General features: G+C 37.1%; 1 protein-coding gene across 3 annotated transcripts in view; it reads left to right on the top strand.

Annotated features, from left to right (window-relative positions):
• FSTL5 (follistatin like 5) overlaps positions 1 to 18,691 on the top strand; it is a 651,623-nt gene that overhangs the window by 591,215 nt on the left and 41,717 nt on the right. For all 3 annotated transcript variants that reach the window (XM_007471501.1, XM_007471503.1, XM_007471502.1), the window contains one exon: positions 16,058 to 16,165. In XM_007471501.1, coding sequence (XP_007471563.1) covers positions 16,058 to 16,165 — 108 coding nt within the window. The remainder of the gene's footprint in view (positions 1 to 16,057; positions 16,166 to 18,691) is intronic.

Genomic DNA, 18,691 nt, shown 5'->3' with positions numbered 1-18,691 from the left:
AAAAAAAAAAAAAAAAAAAAAAAAAAAAAAAAAGAAACGAAAACATTTAACTAGATAATTTTAGAATTTAGCTGAAGAAAATCACAATACTGTAAATGAAAGAAGGAAAGTAAAAATATATGTAGATAAGGCACAGTGAAATGAATATATAAAAGGTAAAAATTGATTTATTCAAAAAAGACTAATTAAAAGGAAACTGAGAATTTTGGCAAAGAACAAGGACAAAAGTCATGGTTAATACTATTAGAACCGAATAAAAGAAATAACAATAACCTAGCAGAGAGTAAAAGGAACTAAGAAAGTATTAAAGTCATGGTAGTAAATTTGGAAATGTAGTGAGAAAGAACAAATTAAAGAGAAAGTATAAGTTAATAACATATAATCCAAGAAGTAATCAAAAAGGAACACTTTTATGACAAATGAACTAATTTAAGAGTACTAAAACAGAAAATTCTGTCCCAGATGGAATTAGAGGTGAAAGTTCTTCCGAACTTTAAAGTAACATTTTAGCAAGCAATTTGATGAGTAGTAATTTAAAAATGTGTACTTTCACTGTCTTGATGGCTGACTTCCTGTTTTACCCCTTCTACCCACTCTATATACAGTCTCTGCATATTCTCAGATTGTCAGCTATCAAAAACAAATCTGAACCCTGTCTTCATGCATCTCGCCTCGTGCCACCATTTATCAACCTTATTGCCTCACTTTTCTATAGCTGCCTTCCATTTGAGGAATAGTAGGAACGGAGAGTAACATAACAGAGACTTCCCTATTGTAGGAAATATGTGGGCACTTAATCCTTGGATCAAAACGGCAGTACTGTGTCATGGGTTTGCCCACACAACTCTGGGGAGGTATGGGATGGAATTGAATATTGCCCTTCTGTCAATAAAAAGAAAAATTCTGAATTATAGGGGTGCTTGAATACCTCCCTGGAAAGTAGAGTGACGTAGCAGCTGCAATGATTTGGGACGTTCTGCAATGATCTATTCTATAGCTATTTAGAGACCAAATTAGTTTAGAAAATGAAAATTTCCATATTGGGTATATTCAGTCTAGCCATCTTTCTGAAAGGGACATTATTTTCTGAGGCCTATTGTTGACTATAAATATCAACCTAAAATTTTACATATATACTCCATAAAAATGTCTTTTAAAAAGTTAAAGTTTTCTATCTCTGAATTTGTCTAAATTCTTTTTTTTGTAACCATGTATAATTTCAGTCTGTGAGCCTCTTTAGATGATGAAATTCCATAAGTCTACTAATTGTTGGCTGAAATAACACATCCCTATATTTGTCTTAACATGACCTTAGAGTATGTGAATTTTAATGCTTGAAAGTACATGCTTAAAGGTGAATTAGGAATATCCTAATGACTCTACTTTTATACTTGAAAATAGGCCATCTCTTAGAATTCTAAATTCCCTCAAAGTTTTTCCTAATTTAAAAACAACATGTAAATAATAGATTTAACAGATGTAGGTATTGAAACTTATGCTTTATAAATTAATAATCCAATTAATTCAAGTTTTAAAACTATTTAAGGAAAGAATATTTCTGGCTACTTAAAAAAATAAAGGTAAACTGCTTCATTTGTGATTTAAAGCTTCATTCGTATCCAAGGACAGAGTACACTCAAAGTGCAAGGTGCAAAGTTAGTTTTGTGAAAAGTAAAGCATCCTTTCTCAATTTGATGCCTTTTCTCAACAGAGGCTGACTCAAGTCAGCCTTTTTTGTATCCAAATGAAGTTATACTTCCTGATCGTGTGCTGTACCTCTGTTTCTTTATTTTAGCCTAAGTATATTATACAGTGGCAACTAAGAATAATAATTATAATCAAAATTTAATCATCTCCAAAATATGATAGAAACTAGTATAGAATTTTTTATAGGGTGGACAGAGAGATGGAACAGTGAAGTCCAAAATCAAATTGCCTTCTTTTTGAACAGAAAAAATAAAGTAGAAGAAAAAGAGAGAGAAAAAAAGAACAGTAAACTTATTTAAATTTACTCTTTCAAGTTTTCTTTTTCAGTCCAATTAAAGTGGATCCCTAGTGTTTTATACTGACCTTATCTAAGAAATCATACTTCTGACTTTCTTTTTTTTCTTTTGTATATATTTGAATGTGAGAATTGGTATTAAGTGTGTAATTTTAGCACGAAACATTTTAAAAACTTGAACATTGTTGCATTTTACTCTTAAATGGCAAATGTTTTCTTGACAACATGTTTTACAAACCTCATGATAAATTTTTACCATAGGGGTATATTTGTTTTCAGTGGATACATTAATATCACTTCTATGTGCAGCTTAAAAATAAAAGGTCACACATTTTTAATGGAACCTATCACGTTGGTGTTGCTCTAAACATCAAATGCTTATTACTTTTCTTGCCGTTAATACTTTTTTTGTAAGAATGGCATGCAGGTTATATTTTCCTGCGTAAAAGATTAACTAGTAAACAACTGACCTCATTTTGTCTTCTGTGGAGCAAAATCAGGTTCTGCTTGGATACAGAAGTGGCTTATTGTAACACATCGGGTATTCTTAAGTGTCATCAGCAGTCTCCTCTAGCCCGTTAGCGCATTATCCTGAGAATCTACATCATTAGTTTAAATTAGGTTCACTTAATTAGCCAGCTGGTATTCTCCTTGTCAGACTGATACACAAGCTGTGTTTCACTGCTCCTTCATGTCAAGGCTAAACTCCAAGTTCAGGGTACCTTTGTTGCTATTCTCACTACTTTGCTCTGACAAAATAACCCATCTTTATATAAGTTGACACAACTGGTCCATAACCAGTGTAGCATCAGTTTTAAATTATTTGTAGTTGGTGCACCCCCCTCAAGGAATACTGATAAAAATTTTTTCAACATCTTTATTGGAGTATAATTGCCTTACAATGGTTTGTTAGTTTCTGCTTTAAAACAAAGTGAGTCAGCTATACATATACGTATATCCCAATATCTCATCCCACCCCACTAGGTGGTCACAAAGTACCGAGGTGATTTCCCTGTGCTATGTGGCTGCTTCCCCCTAGCTATCTATTTTACATTTGGTAGTGTATATATATATATCCATGCCACTCTCTCACTTCGTCCCAGCTTACCGTTATCCCTCGCCATGTCCATTCACTAAGTATGCATTTTTATTCCTGTCCTGCCCCTAGGTTCTTCAGAACAATTTTTTTTTTTTTAGATTCCATATATATATGTTAGAATACAGTATATGTTTTTCTATTTCTGACTTACTTCACTCTGTATGACAGACTCTAGGTACATCCACCTCACTAAAATAACTCAATTTCATTTCTTTTTCTGGCTGAGTAATATTCCATTGTATATATGTGCCACATCTTTATCCATTCATCTGTTGATGGACACTTCCTTCCATGTCCTGGCTATTGTAAATAGAGCTGCAATGAACATTTTGGTACATGACTCTTTTTGAATTATGGTTTTCTCAGGGTATATGCCCAGTAGTGGGATTGCTGGGTCATATGGTAGTTCTATTTTTAGTTTTTTAAGGAACCTCCATACTGTTCTCCATAGTGGCTGTATCAATTTACATTCCTACCAACAGTGCAAGAGGGTTCCCTTTTCTCCACACCCTCTCCAGCATTTACTGTTTGTAGATTTTTTTATGATGGCCATTCTGATTGGTGTGACGTGATACCTCACTGTAGTTTTGATTTGCATTTCTCTAATGATTAGTGATGTTGAGCATCCTTTCACGTGTTTGTTGCAATCTGTATATCTTCTTTGGAGAAATGTCTATTTAGAGCTTCTGCCCATTTTTGGATTGGGTTGTTTGGTTTTTTTACATTGACTTGAATGAGCTGCTTGTAAATTTTGGAGATTAAGCCTTTGTCAGTTGCTTCATTTGCAAATATTTACTCCCAATCTGAGGGTTGTCTTTTTGCCTTGATGTGGTTTCCTTTGCTGTGCAAAAGCTTTTAAGTTTCATTAGGTCCCATTTGTTTATTTTTATTTCCATTTCTCTAGGAGGTGGGTCAAAAAGGATCTTGCTGCAATTTATGTCATAGAGTGTTCTGCCTATGTTTTCCTCTAAGAGTTTTAGACTGTCTGGCCTTACATTTAGGTCTTTAATCCATTTTGAGTTTATTTTTGTGTATGGTGTTAGGGAGTATTCTAATTTCATTCTTTTACATGTAGCTCTCCAGTTTTCCCAGCACCACTTATTGAATAGGCTGTCTTTTCTCCATTGTATATACTTGCCTCCTTTATCAAAAATAGGTGACAAAACGTGTGTGGGTTTATCTCTGGGCTTTCTATCCTGTTCCATTGATCTGTATTTCTGTTTTTGTGCCAGGATCATACTGTCTTGATTACTGTAGCTCTGTAGTATAGTCTGAACTCAGGGAGTCTGATTCCTCCAGCTCCATTTTTCTTTCTCAAGTTTGCTTTGGCTATTTGGGGTCTTTTGTGTTTCCAAACAAATTGTGAAAATTTTTGTTCTAGTTCTGTGAAAAATGCCATTGGTAGTTTGATAGGGATTGCATTGAATCTGAAGATTGCTTTGGGTAGTATAGTCATTTTCACAGTGTTGATTCTTCCAATCCAAGAACATGGTATATCTCTCCATCTGTTTGTGTCATCTTTAATTTCTTTCATCAGTGTCTTATAGTTTTCAGCATACAGCTCTTTCGTCTCCTTAGGTAGGTTTATTCCTAGGTATTTTATTCTTTTTGCTGCAATGTTAAATGGGAAGTTTCCTTAATTTCTCTTTGAGATTTTTCATCATTAGTGTATAGGAATGCAAGAGATTTCTGTGCATTAATGTTGTATCCTGCAACTTTACCAAATTCATTGGTCAGCTCTAGTAGTTTTCTGGTAGCATCTTTAGGATTCTCTGTATAGTATCATGTCATCTGCAAACAGTGACAGTTTTACTTCTTTTCCAATTCGGAATCCTTCCATTTCTTTTTCTTCTCTGATTGCTGTGGCTAAAAATTCCAAAACTATGTTGAATAATAGTGGTGAGAGTGGATAACTTTGTCTTGTTCCTGATCTTAGTGAAAATGCTTTCAGTTTTTCATGACTGAGAAAAATGTTGGCTGTGGGTTTGTCATACATGTACTTTATTACGTTGAGGTAAGTTCCCTCTATGCCTACTTTCTGGAGAGTTTTTATCATAAATTGGTGTTGAATTTTGTCAAAAGCTTTTCCTGCATCTGTTGAGATGATCATATGGTTTTTCTCCTTCAGTTTGTTAATATGGTTTATCCTATTGATTGATTTGTGTATATTGAAGAATCCTGTATTCCTGGAATCAACCCCACTTGATCCTGGTGTGTGATCCTTTTAATGTGCTGTTGGATTCTGTTTGCTAGTATTTTGTTGAGGATTTTTGCATCTATGTTCATCAGTGATATTGGCCTGTAGTTTTCTTTTCCTGTGACATCTTTGTCTGGTTTTGCTGTTAGGGTGATGGTGGCCTTGTAGAATGAGTTTGGGAATGTACCCCCCTCTGCTCTATTTTGGAAGAGTTTGAGAAGGATACGTGTTAGCTCTTCTCTAAATGTTGCGTAGAATTCGCCAGTGAAGCCCTCTGGTCCTGGGCTTTTGTTTGTTGAAAGATTTTTTTTTTTTTTTTTTGTGGTACACGGGCCTCTCACTGTTGTGGCCTCTCCCGTTGCGGAGCACAGGCTTGGGACGCACAGGCTCAGCAGCCATGGCTCATGGGCCCAGCCGCTCCGCGGCGTGTGGGATCTTCCCGGACTGGGACACGAACCCGTGTTCCCCGCATCGGCAGGCGGATTCTCAACCATTGTGCCACAGGGAAGCCCTTGTTGAAAGATTTTTAATCACAGTTTCAATTTCAGTGCTTGTGATTGGTCTGTTTATATTTTCTATTTCTTCCTGGTTCCATCTCGGAAGGTTGTGCTTTTCTAATAATTTGTCCATTTCTTCCACGTTGTCCATTTTAATGGCATATAGTTGCTTGTAGTAATCTCACATGATCCTTTGTATTTCTGCAGTGTCAGTTATTACTTCTTTTTCATTTCTAATTCTGTTGATTTGAGTCTTCTCCCTGTTTTTCTTGATGAGTCTGGCTAGTGGTTTATCAATTTTGTTTATCTTCTCAAAGACCAGCTTTTAGTTTTGTTGACCTTTGCTATCGTTTCCTTCATTTCTTTTTCATTTATTTCTGATCTGATCTTTATGATTTCTTCCGCTAACTTGGTGGGTATTTTGTTCTTCTTCCTCTAATTGCTTTAAGTGTAAGGTTAGGTTGTTTATTGGAGGTGTCTCTTGTTTCTTGAGGTAGGATTGTATTGCTATAAACTTCCCTCTTAGAACTGTTTTTGCTGCATCACATAGGTTTGGGGTTGTTGTGTTTTCATTGTCATTTGTTTCTAGGTATTTTTTCACTTCCTCTTTGATTTCTTCAGTGATCTCTTGGTTATTTAGTAGTGTATTGTTTAGCCCCCATGTGTTTGTAGTTTTTATAGAGTTTTTTCCTATAATTGATATCTAGTCTCATAGCATTGTGGTAGGAAAAGGGACTTGATATGATTTCAATTTTCTTAAATTTACCAAGGCTTGATTTGTGACCCAAGATATGATCTATCCTGGAGAATGTTCCATGAGCACTTCAGCAGAAAGTGTATTCTGTTGGTTTTGGATGGAATGTCCTGTAAATATCAATTAAGACCATGTTGTTTAATGTATCATTTAAAGCTTATGTTTCCTTATTTATTTTCATTTTGCATGATCTGTTCATTGGTGAAAGCTGGGTGTTCAAGTCCCCTACTATGATTAGGTTACTCTTGATTTCCCTTTTTATGGCTGTTAGCATTTGCCTTATGTATTGAGGTGCTCCTATGTTGGGTGCTATTTACAGTTGTTATATCTTCTTCTTGATTTGATCCCTTGATCATTATGTAGTGTCCTTCTTTGTCTCTTGTAATAGTCTTTATTTTAAAGTGTATTTTATCTGGTATGAGGATTGCTACTCTAGCTTTCTTTTGATTTCCATTTGCATGGAATATCTTTTTCTATCCCCTCACTTTCAGTCTATATGTGTCCCTAGGTCTGAAGTGGGTTTCTTGTAGACAGCAATATATGGGTCTTGTTTTTGTATCCATTCAGCTAGACTATGTCTTTTGGTTGGAGCATTTAATCCATTTACATTTAAGGTAGTTATCAATATGTATGTTCCTATTACCATTTTCTTAATTGTTTTGGGTTTGTTATTGTAGGTCTTTTCCTTCTCTTGTATTTCCTGCCTAGAGAAGTTCCTGTAACATTTGTTGTAAAGCTGGTTTGGTGGTGCTGAATGCTCTTAGCTTTTGCTTGTTTGTAAAGATTTTAATTTCTCCATAAAATCTGAATGAGATCCTGGCTGGGTTGAGTAATCTTGGTTTTAGGTTTTTCCCTTTCATCACTTTAAATATGTCCTGCCACTCCCTTCTGGCTTTCAGAGTTTCTCTGAAAGATCAGCTGTTTACCTTATGGGGATTGCCTTGTATGTTATATGTTGTTTTTACCTTGCTGTTTTTAATATTTTTTCTTTGTATTTAACTCTTGGTAGTTTGGTCAATATGTGTCTTGTGTTTCTCCTTGGACTTATCCTATATGGGGCTCTCTGCACTTCCTGGACTTGATTGACTATTTCCTTTCTCAGGGAAGTTTTCAACCATAATCTATTCAAATACTTTCTCAGTCCCTTTTTTTTTTTTTTCTCTTTTTCTTCTTCTGGAACCCCTATAATTTGAATTTCAGTGCGTTTAATTTTGTCCCAGAGGTCTCTGAGACTGTCCTCAATTCTTTTCGTTCTTTTTTCTTTATTCTGCTCTGTGGTAGTTATTTCCACTATTTTATCTTCCAGGTCACGTATACGTTCTTCTGCCTCAGTTATTCTTCTATTGATTCCTTCTGTAGTATTTTAAATTTCACTTATTGTGTTGTTCATCACTGTTTGTTTGCTCTTTAGTTCTTCTAGGTCCTTGTTAAATATTTCTTTTGTTTTCTCCATTCTGTTTCTAAGATTTTGGATCACCTTCACTATCATTACTCTGAATTCTTATTCAGGTATACTACTCTTTTCCTCTTCATTTGTTTAGTCTGGTGGGTTTTACCTTGCTCCTTCATCTGCTGTGTGTTTCTCTGTCTTCTCATTTAGCTTAACTTACTGTGCTTGGGGTTTCCTTTTCGCAGGCTGCAGGTTCATAATTCCCATTGTTTTTGGTGTCTACCCCCAGTGGCTAAGGTTGGTTCAGTGGGTTGTGTAGGCTTCCTAGTGGAGGGGACTGGTGCCTGTTCTCTGGTGGATGAGGCTGGATCTTGTCTTTCTTGTGGCTGAGGCTGGATCTTGTCTTTCTGGTGGGCAGGACCGTGTCTGGTGGTGTGTTTTGGGGTGTCTGTGACATAATTATGATTTTAGGCAGCCTCTCTGCTAATGGGTGGAGTTGTGTTCCTGTCTTGCTAGTTGTTTGGCGTAGGGTGTCCAGCACTGTAGCTTGCTGGTCATTGAGTGGAGCTGGGTCTTAGCATTGAGATGGAGATCTCTGGGGAGCTTTTGCTGTTTGATATTACATGGGGCTGGGAGGTCTCTGGTGGACCAATATTCTGAACTTGGCTCTCCCACCTCAGAAGCTCAGGCCTGACACCTGGCCAGAGCACTAAGACCCTCTCAGCAACACAGCTCAGAGAAAAAGGGAGACAAAAAGAAAGAAAGGAAGAAAAAATAGTAAAGTTATTAAAATAAAAAATATATTAAAAACAATAAAAAAAGAAAAAAAAGAAAGAAAGAAAGAAGAAAGCAACCAAACCAAAAAACAAATCCACCAATGATAACACGTGCTAAAAACTATACTAAGAAAAAAAAAGGACAGACCGTATCCTAGGACAGATGGTAAAAGCAAAGCTCTAGTGACAAAGTCACACAAAGAAGCATAGACATATACACTCACAAAAAGAGAAAAAGGAAAAAATATATATATATATATCTATATATAAAAAAAGAAGGAAGAGAGCAACCAAATCAATAAACGAATCTACCAATGATAATAACCTCTAAATTCTAAACTAAGATAAACATAAGACCAGAAACAAATTAGATGCAGAAAGCCAACCCCAAGTCTACAGTTGCTCCCAGAGTCCACCACCTCAGTTTTTGGACTGAGTTGTTGTCTATTCAGGTATTCCAGAGATACAGGGTACATCAAGTTGATTAAGATTTAATCTGCTACTCCTGAGGCTGCATGGAGAGATTTCCCTTTCTCTTCTTTGTTTACACAGCTCCTGGGTTTCAGCTTTGGATCTGGCCCTGCCTCTACATTAGGTCTCCTAAGGGAGTCTGTTGCCACCCAGACAGGTCTGGCAGTGGTGGGCTGCACAGGCTGCCTGGAAGGGGGTTGTGGATAGTGACCTGTGCTTGTGCACAGGCTTCTTGGTGGCGGCAGCAGCCGCCTTAGCGTCTCATGCCCGTCTCTGGGGTCCACGTTGATAGCCGCAGCTCACGTCCATCTCTGGAGCTTGTTTAGGTGGTGCTCTGAATCCCCTCTCCTCGTGCACCCCAAAACAATGGTCTCTTGACCTTTCGGTAACTCCAGACTTTTCCCCGGCCTCCCTCCCGGCTAGCTGTGGTGCACTAGCCCCCTGCAGGCTTTGTTCACGCCGCCAACCTCAGTCCTCTCCCTGGGATCCGACCGAAGCCCGAGCCTCAACTCCCAGCCCCGCCCGCCCCGGCGGGGGAGCAGACAAGCCTCTCGGGCTGGTGAGGGCCGCTTGGCACCGATCCTCTCTGCGGGAATCTCCCCGCTTTGCCCTCTGCACCCCTGTTGCTGTGCTCTCCTCTGTGGCTCTGAAGCTTCCCCTCCGTCCACCCCCCGTCTCCGCCCACAAAGGGGCTTATAGTGTGTGGAAACCTTTCCTCCTTCACAGCTCCCTCCTAGAGGTGCAGGTCCCATCCCTATTTTTTGTCTCTGTTTTTTCCTTTTTCTTTTGCCCTACCCAGGTGCGTGGGGACTTCCTTGCCTTTTGGGAGGTCTGAGGTCTTCTGCCAGCGTTCAGTAGGTGTTCTGTAGGAGTTGTTCCACGTGTAGATGTATTTCTGATGTATTTGTGGGGAGGAAGGTGATTTCCACGTCTTACTCCTCCGCCATCTTGAAGGTCTCTAATACTGATAAATTTGTATCACACTAGGTATGTTGGGATTATGAGGGAGTTAAATTTTATAGATCTACAAAGAAAAAAAAAGAACTCATACTATAAGTAAATTGTATCCTTATTCAATGTTTGAAACAATGTTTTAAAATATTAAAGAAAAAATATCAAGATCTTTATAAAGCTACAACAGCTAAAAACTTTTTGTTATTACATTATGTAGTATATTTTACACATTTTTACAAAGGAATAGGATAAGAATATAATCCATCATGATAATATAACACTGAAAATGGTACTTACATGGGAAAATAAGAAATATGATTCTAGGATCTGAATATTTAGACTACTATTAATTACAATAACAAGATATTAAGTTATTTGAAAGATACTTCTGAATATGTCTCATAAATCAGTAAATCTTTGGAAGAAGGATTGTGGCTTAATTATCTGAATATCACCAGGCCAAGCAAAGGCTATTGTGTACAGAAAAGTACAGTGTTTATGGGATGGAGAGAAATTTCCAAACTATAGTATCAGAAAATTTTATTTAAACAGAGTCTCACAGAATCATTCAACAGATCAAAAGTGAGCCCCGTTGTTCTATTATGGGGCGGTTCAAAGCACCTGCTGTGAGTAAAGCTCGTTTCTGTAAGCTTCTCAAGGCAAAGTTTGAAAACAATTTTTCTAGCAAAATAATATTGGTAGTCAAATGCAAATTATACTAAGTACTAATTGAGCATTCTATGCACATAAAGTAATTTTGAGGTGAAAGATAAGCATATGTGCAATGCTTTTTCCCAATCACATATTCTTGAACATTACATATTGATTTACATCGTTTTTCTTGATAAATGCTCCACGGCTGCAGAAACAAAATATATTTACACTAATAGTCTCCAAACGAAATGTATGCAACACAAGGGCAATGAAAGATGACTAGTTGTGGGAAGGGAATCCCAAGACATTGTTTATTTTTATTTTTATCTTAAAAAAATCATATTACATTTTATAAATATTTAACATATGGACCAAAGTTGGAGACCTGAATTTATCTGTATATTGGATGGTGGGAATGAAGTTATCTTGAGAGGAGAATGTGAATTTTATATAGTCTGTAGGGATGGACATTGGTACCCTTAGTCTTTTGTTTACTTTTATCTATACAAATATCAATAGGGCACACGTCAACAAAAGAACTGTCAAGAAGATTAAAAAAATAATTTGTATTTGTAAAATATTTAGACAAAAACTTTGTTCATAACAAGCCTAGTGCAGAATGTTGTTGTCTTTGTTATATAAAGTAATAATCATGATCTTAATTATAGTTCCTTTTGTCATGTTGTTCAATTTTGCAATGTGCTTTTCCCAGTGAAGTAGATGTAGATGTTCATTAATTATATATTGAATACTACAGTTTACAAGGTACTGTTCTAAGTGCATAAGTGATACCATTGAGCTAAACAAACACAGAAGGCCTGCCTTCTTGGAGCCTAGAGCCCACTGGTTAGAGACAAACAACAAAAAATAAGAATACTAAAAATGATATGTAAGTTCTACAATATGGAAAGTGGCCAGTGCCACTGGAAAAGGTAAAATGGCAGAGCAGACCAGGTGGGACTGGGAAAGTTAAAGATGACGGGCAGGCTGGTCACACTATTAAATAGAGTGGTCATGCTGGCCTCACCCACAAGGTGAGTTCTCAGCAAAGGTGTCCAAGAAGTAGACACTGGGTTGTCTGGGGAAGGCGATTGGTTCTGGGGAAAAGCCTCCAAAAAGTAGAAGTGTGATCGTCATGTTGGATGAACAGCAAGGAAGCCAGAGCATCTGGATTGGAGCCATCGGGGGGAGCCTGGAAGGTGAAGGATCTGAGAAAGAAGGCCAGGAGCGACAGGTCATTATAAGGGCTTTTGGCTTTTACTCTGAGGGAAATGAGAAGACATTGTGTTTTGAGCAAATTGGTGCCATGATCTGCCTAATGCTCACCAGAAAAGAAAAGAAAACAAATCACTCTGACGAATCTGTCGAGAAAGTGGACAAGTAGAAAGTTGAAGGGTGGAAACCAGGAGATGAGGTTGGGGGTGATAGAGCCCCCCTGTGTGGTCTAAGCAGGGCAGGAGCTGCAAAGGGCTCAGTGTTTGGATGGCAGGTCCAGCTGGGGCGTGAGCATGGGAAGTAGAGGAGAAAGAGGACCGTTAAGGATAATAGACTCTGTACTATCTTTTTCAAAAATAAGATCTGTTTTATAACACAGGCTTACAGGCTTACTTGTGGCACGAATTTCTTGTGTGTGTCAAATATAGTGCCTTTCTCTTTTTCAGAAGCTAATGGTCTAAATTGAACGTTTAATTTCCAAAGTAGACCAGCGGATATTTTATAAAAGTCAACACCTGTAATTTATCCCTTTCAAACATTGGCCATTTAAGTAGGAAAATTTCTGTTTTTTGACTGAAAACTGGGTTATGGAAAGATGATTCTGAATACGGTTGTTTGCACATATTTTTGTCATTGTTGTATGATTTCCTTGCTGCAAACCATGTCAACATTTCCTCCGTAAAACGTTTTGTATCTGCACACTTGAAAACTTGTAAATAGATTTTTCCTTTCAAATTCTGAAGTTGTTTTGAAAATTGATATTTTCTTCCTTCAAAAATGTATATCTCCACTTATTTGAAGGAATTTAATTGTGAACTGCCTTCTGACACCTCCTGAAATATATTCTCATAACTTAACTTTAAAAAATACACTACCATGTGTCAAATTGATAGCCAGTGGGAACCTGCAGTGTAGCACAGAGAGCTCAGCTCAGTGCTCTGTGATGACCTAGCAGGGTGGGATGGGAGGGGTGGAAGGGAGACGCAGAGGGAGGGGATATAGGTATACATATAGCTGATTCACTCTTTTGTACAACATAAACTAACACAATATTGTAAAGCAAATATCCCCCAATTAAAAAAAAATAAGATAAATAAAAAATTGTCTCTGTCCTGCCATTTATAAAAGAAAATGTTTGTACTTTAAGGCTCAATTAAAGCCTCACTTCCCCTTCTCCCCCGTCCTGCTCTGTACTCCTTCGTCTGAGCTTCCAAGGCATTTGGCCCTTACTTTTATTTTGTGACGTGCGTCAAGTTATTTTAAATTCTTCTTTCACCCTCTCACCTATAAACTCTTCCAGGGCAGAGACTGGGATTATTAAAGTAAATAACCTCTTCTAGTTTCTTCATTTGCTAAATAAGGGCGTTACATCTCTAAAACACTGTAATGCTGTCATGAAAATACTCTAGTTCAGTTAGTTTTTCTAATAGTAGGAGCAGTGGTATTTCCATCATGTTTAGCCTTCATCAGGCATACCTGAGCACTTTATATTTACTGCCTCACCCAATATTTACAGCAACCCTTTGAAGTAGGTGTTATTACTGTCTCCATTTTATTATAGAGGAAACTGAGCCACAGAAAGCATTAGTAAGTTCCCAAGTTATTATTATTTAAATTTAAGTGAAGACACTAAGATTTGAAGTCAGCTTCAGAATACATGCTCATAAGCATGGTATATACTGCCTCTCAGTGATTCTCCCCTGGGATTGTACTGCTTATACAAATGATACTGCATACACTTGGGTCCCATGGGTTTCTCTTCACCCTCCAAAAGAAAAGAACCCAAAAGAATGTTTCTTATCTATGAAGCATAAATAAGAGGGCAACATATCCACACATTGTCAGGAATGAAACTGTCAACTAGGAGGAGTGGTCTTTCATAGGTAGGGAGGTTCCCACTTTGGGAAAGAACTCAGACCCAAATCCCAGGCTTGCTGTTCACTGGCTGGATGACTGCCAGTAAGATAAGTGTCTCAGTTTTCTTATCACGTCTTATGGGGACATTAACAGAACCTATGGATTGTGGTATGTCCTTACAAGATAATATTTACGGAGGGCCAAGTGAAAAGAAATTTATGAGAGCTGGCAAACTGAAATTTTTTATTCAAACTGTTCCCTACTTTATAAAGTTATCTAAGGATCTTTGCTATTTTTATAACCGTATCCTAACAATTGATTAACAGTGAGGTCTTTTTGTTATTGCTGCTTTTGTTGCCTACTGAATTATTTTATCTTTAATATTTTAAATGCCTAAAGATTATTCCATTTTAAGTTGCATGCGAAATAGGCTATTATAATCCTACATAGATCAGGTTTAACATATAAAGGGAAAAATATGAAAAACTCAAAGGAATCTTACCGCTTTGTTATTAGTGTAATGATTAATGATGGCTCTTTTGCTATATACCCGTTGAAATTATTGATCAGTACATGAAGAATCGAAATGAAACGACTGGCATTCACTTGAGTACGATTCACCAAATACCAGACCAGCTATTCCTCAAGCAGTAGAACCGTATAGTTATCCCAAATAACATCAAGTCTCGGGATAGTTATTCTAGGTTTGTGCCCCAATTCAAGACTATCATGGAGAATTCAGTCTCCTTTCATATTTCTCCCGCTAAATCCTCAAAGTGGTGGTTTTTCCTTCTTAAGCTTATTGTTTCATGACCTCAAAATGGCTTTAGAAATTGAGGCTTAATATCCTCATCTGACAGCATTCAAAGCAGGAAGAAGAAGAAAGTGTGGTGCCTGGAGGTCTCCTTCTGCTATTGTCTCTTTCGATGGAAATGCTTCACTCTCAGAATCATTCATCACCTTAATCTTCACAATGTGTAAACTAGGATGTGCCATGTGACTACCCCTCACCTCTAGAGAGTCTGGGAAGTTTCACATTTGTCAAAGGGGAATAAGATTAGTCATTGGCTTAAATCTCTGCTGGTCCTCAGGTGGGCTACCTTCCCTGAGAACATCACTGCCCACCTGAACCCAAAATGTTATCGTGGCTCTGTTAGCCAGAAAGAAAGGGGTGAGAACACATACAGAAATGCTTAAATAGGTCTTTTCAGAAATCCAGTAATTAATTCTAATCCAGGAATATTGAGAATTTTAAATAGATAAAATACAGGGCAAGATTTCAGAAAAGAAATACTTTAATAAGACTAAATTGCCAAAGTGTTAGTTAAAATATGAATCTCTATATATTCAGCTACAACTATGGTTTACATTTAATCCACTGAGAAGAGAATTACATTGTAAACTAGGACTTGGGAAATTCTCTAAGGATATTCAGTAGAGCTTGGAAAGAAATGTTTTCAATATTGGATAAAGGTTGTTTTACTAAAAACAATTTGTTCTATGTTATTAAATTAGAAAATGTGGAACTATTAATATTGCAGGAAATTACTTCTAAAAGATATTAGCTTATGATATAAATAGCTTGGAATTAAGGTGAGTGAAATACCTTTCTGGCAGCAATGTGTGTTTTGGAAGTTTTGTTTTCAGTAAATGCTAGATATTATAAATATTAGCAGAAAAATACATTTACCGTATCAAGTACGATACAGAAAATTGCTTCTTTTTCTGTGGCTTTAGAATTCTCATTAAGGAAACTAAATTAGGTAATCTGTTATTAGAGTTACAACCATATATCAGATTGTTGGCATTTTAGCATTATAAATGGTCAAGTCCCATAACCAGCAGTGGGATAGAAAAATCTAAGAGTATAAATATAGTTCTTACCTGTACTCAGCAGTTGATTAAAATGCACATATTAATCATTTATATCTTGAGTTTCTAAATAGCTTCTCCATTAAACACAATTTGCATAGGTAATGAATGAATGTAAGACTATATAAAATTGTGCAAAAATATATTTGAGTAAAGTATCATATTTCCAAATTAATCAAATAAAGGTTTAGAAAATTAGATAATTGGCAACATACATTTTTAATCTGACATCTAAACTCTTGGATTTTTCTATAATTTTTGGCCTAGTTTTAAACTAATACTTCGGTCTGAAAACTTTTTCAACTTCTATCTATTACAGGCAGTAAGCACAGACCCCATCCCTGTTAAATTACACTACGACAAATCACATGATCAAGTCTGGGTGCTAAGCTGGGGTACCATGGAAAAGACTTCTCCAACACTACAGGTAAGTACATTTCAGTATATTTGAGAAAATAATGATCTTTAAACCTTTCAATATCTAATTGGACACATAACCATTTAACAATGATATTCTTCCACCTAGATCTTCACAGTAAGGGGAAAAAATGTTGATTCTCAAGTACTTTTTTGCTTGGAAAATATTTTAGTTCAGACGTTCCAAACATTAGATTCATATGCAAAAAGAATAACCTATGATGACAAAGCTGAAGCCATTAAGAAAAAAATATTATGATTTACGTTTCCTACCTCCCTCAAATTTTCCTGAGAATTTTCTTGTTTCCATCTCTTTTAAATGGGGCCTGGAGGATGGGTCCTGTGAGATAGAGACCAGGAGAGTTAGACAGTCTCAAAGCAGGTCCCCAGTGTTCTCCAAACACATAGTACTTTACTATCTGAGTGCAGGTTCACTTCTAATTGGGAATATGTACTGTCATTTTTGTGAAATTTGCTTATGCTCTGAAATTGTTTACATGAGAAATTGACAGATAGAGGTATATGTACATACATACACATTTTGGCAGTGACTATCTGTAGAGTTGATGAGAAACTTCCCACACATTGTCCAGCCATCTAAAAACAGGTTCTTTTTCTCTGAATGTCTAATAAAAATTATGCTAATAAGATTTAGTGAATTTTTAAAATACTTGGTGGGTGGAAGTGAAAGGTTACTTTCACAACTGAAAATATAAAATGTAAGAACTGAGAATTACTCTTAAAATACGACATACAACAAGACTTTTTTACATGAAGAGTGTGTGTGTGTATTTATGTATGTATAGGACGGATAGATGATAAATAGGTGATAGATAGATAGATAGATAGATAGATAGATAGATAGATCATAGATGATAGACAGACCGGCAGGAAACACAGGGTCTCTGGATCAGAGAACAGACCGTTTCTTACCCATGCAGCCTGTTAGTATTTATTCTCTGGCCCCAACCCCTATGGGGTGATGTGGTGAGAGGCTAGTGTCACCCTTAATGACCAGCACAGTCCTACTGCAGGAGGAGCCTGGAATCATGTGTCTCTAAGTTATTTTAGGCTGCTGGCACCTCAACCCACCGTCTCATGTGAGAGAGAAGAGATTATTAGTCTGGAAAGCATGCAAATCCTCTCCAGGGGAAGGTCAGTACCCTGGCACCTCAGTAATTGGCTCAGAGGAGTCAAGTCTCTAAATGTCTCAGGAGAAATACTCTATCTCTAGCTTCCAAAGGCATTTTTGCTGCACGATCATCCTTTAACCAAGGTGGCATGCTTTTTGCTCAGAAAGACTGGACTCTGCAGAAACGTCAAGATATTTATGGATAATTGTCTCCCAACAGGATTACCAGAAAATATCTTCAAAAGAAATGAGATTTGAGATTTGTTTGAAAGGGGAACAGATTTTCCTCTGGAGAAATTGAACTGAAACCAAAAACATGGTCAAGCTCTCATTTTTGCTAGAGTGTCCCTGTGCCATGATGGTGAAAGATTAGACTGGAAAGAGAGATTGACGCCAGGTCTTGAGGGCTAGGAAGTAACTTTTTAGCCCTAATGTGTTATATCTTATAATGGGACCCTCTCACCCTTGAAGGTGCAAAACATTTTATCAAGGATCTGAAAGCCCTCCTTTGTGTTTTCCTGTTGAGTATAATTAAATCTGTACATCTTTGTCAATTATGAAAGCAATATGTTTTATTTTCTGTGACATTTATAATTAATTAATACCCATAAACTGACATAATTTTAGGTGTTTAAGACAGTGATTTTCCATCTAGTGTTCTCAGATGAAGTCTGAATATTTATCATAGTATGTTTTTCTTTTTAAAGAGCACTTATGTCTTATGAAAGCTTAAGAAATTCTGTAAAAATCTAAAACTCATTAGTCTGTCATCTGCACAGTTTTGCAACCTGTGTGTAATGTCTTGTAAACGCACAACAATTAGAGAAAAAAATATCCCCAGGAAACAACTTGGGATAAAGTCCTTGTGTTCTTCCATTGGCCAGGAAGTAGGACCCAGCCAGATGGGGTGACAATAGGAGGTGGTAGCTCTGGGTTTGCAGCAGGCATCACATAAAGACAGGCCAGCAGCAGGATGCTGTTAGAAATGAGTTCAGAATTGTTGCAAGATTGGGCTTATTGATTGAGGTGCATCACAGATCAATCTGTGTCCTTCAGTGAGCTCAGTCCCGACCCTGGCAATTCACCACTCCCTGCTCAATTCCAGCAGCGAGAAGGACATCAACCCATCAAAGTCCAGACTGAGGGGAACTGGGGAAGTGGCTTTGTATTTTTTACAACCTAGGACGGTGCCAAGCGCAGAAGAGAAGTCCAGTTAATCTGCCTTCAGTGGCGTGAAATATTTTTGCGTCAGTAAGTTTGGGGTGCAATACACACATTATAGTGTTGTTTAAGTGTTACCTGGCCCATAGCAAGCTCTCAGTAAGTATTATTATTGCTGCTGTCAGTCTAAGTATTATTATTAATTTCAAATACACGTACATGCAGCTTGAGAATTATGTACCT

This window comes from Lipotes vexillifer, unplaced genomic scaffold (assembly GCF_000442215.2).
Source record: "Lipotes vexillifer unplaced genomic scaffold, Lipotes_vexillifer_v1.1 scaffold582, whole genome shotgun sequence".
In the NCBI taxonomy this organism is placed as follows: domain Eukaryota; kingdom Metazoa; phylum Chordata; class Mammalia; order Artiodactyla; family Lipotidae; genus Lipotes; species Lipotes vexillifer.
This window is presented reverse-complemented; position numbering and strand designations above follow the sequence as displayed.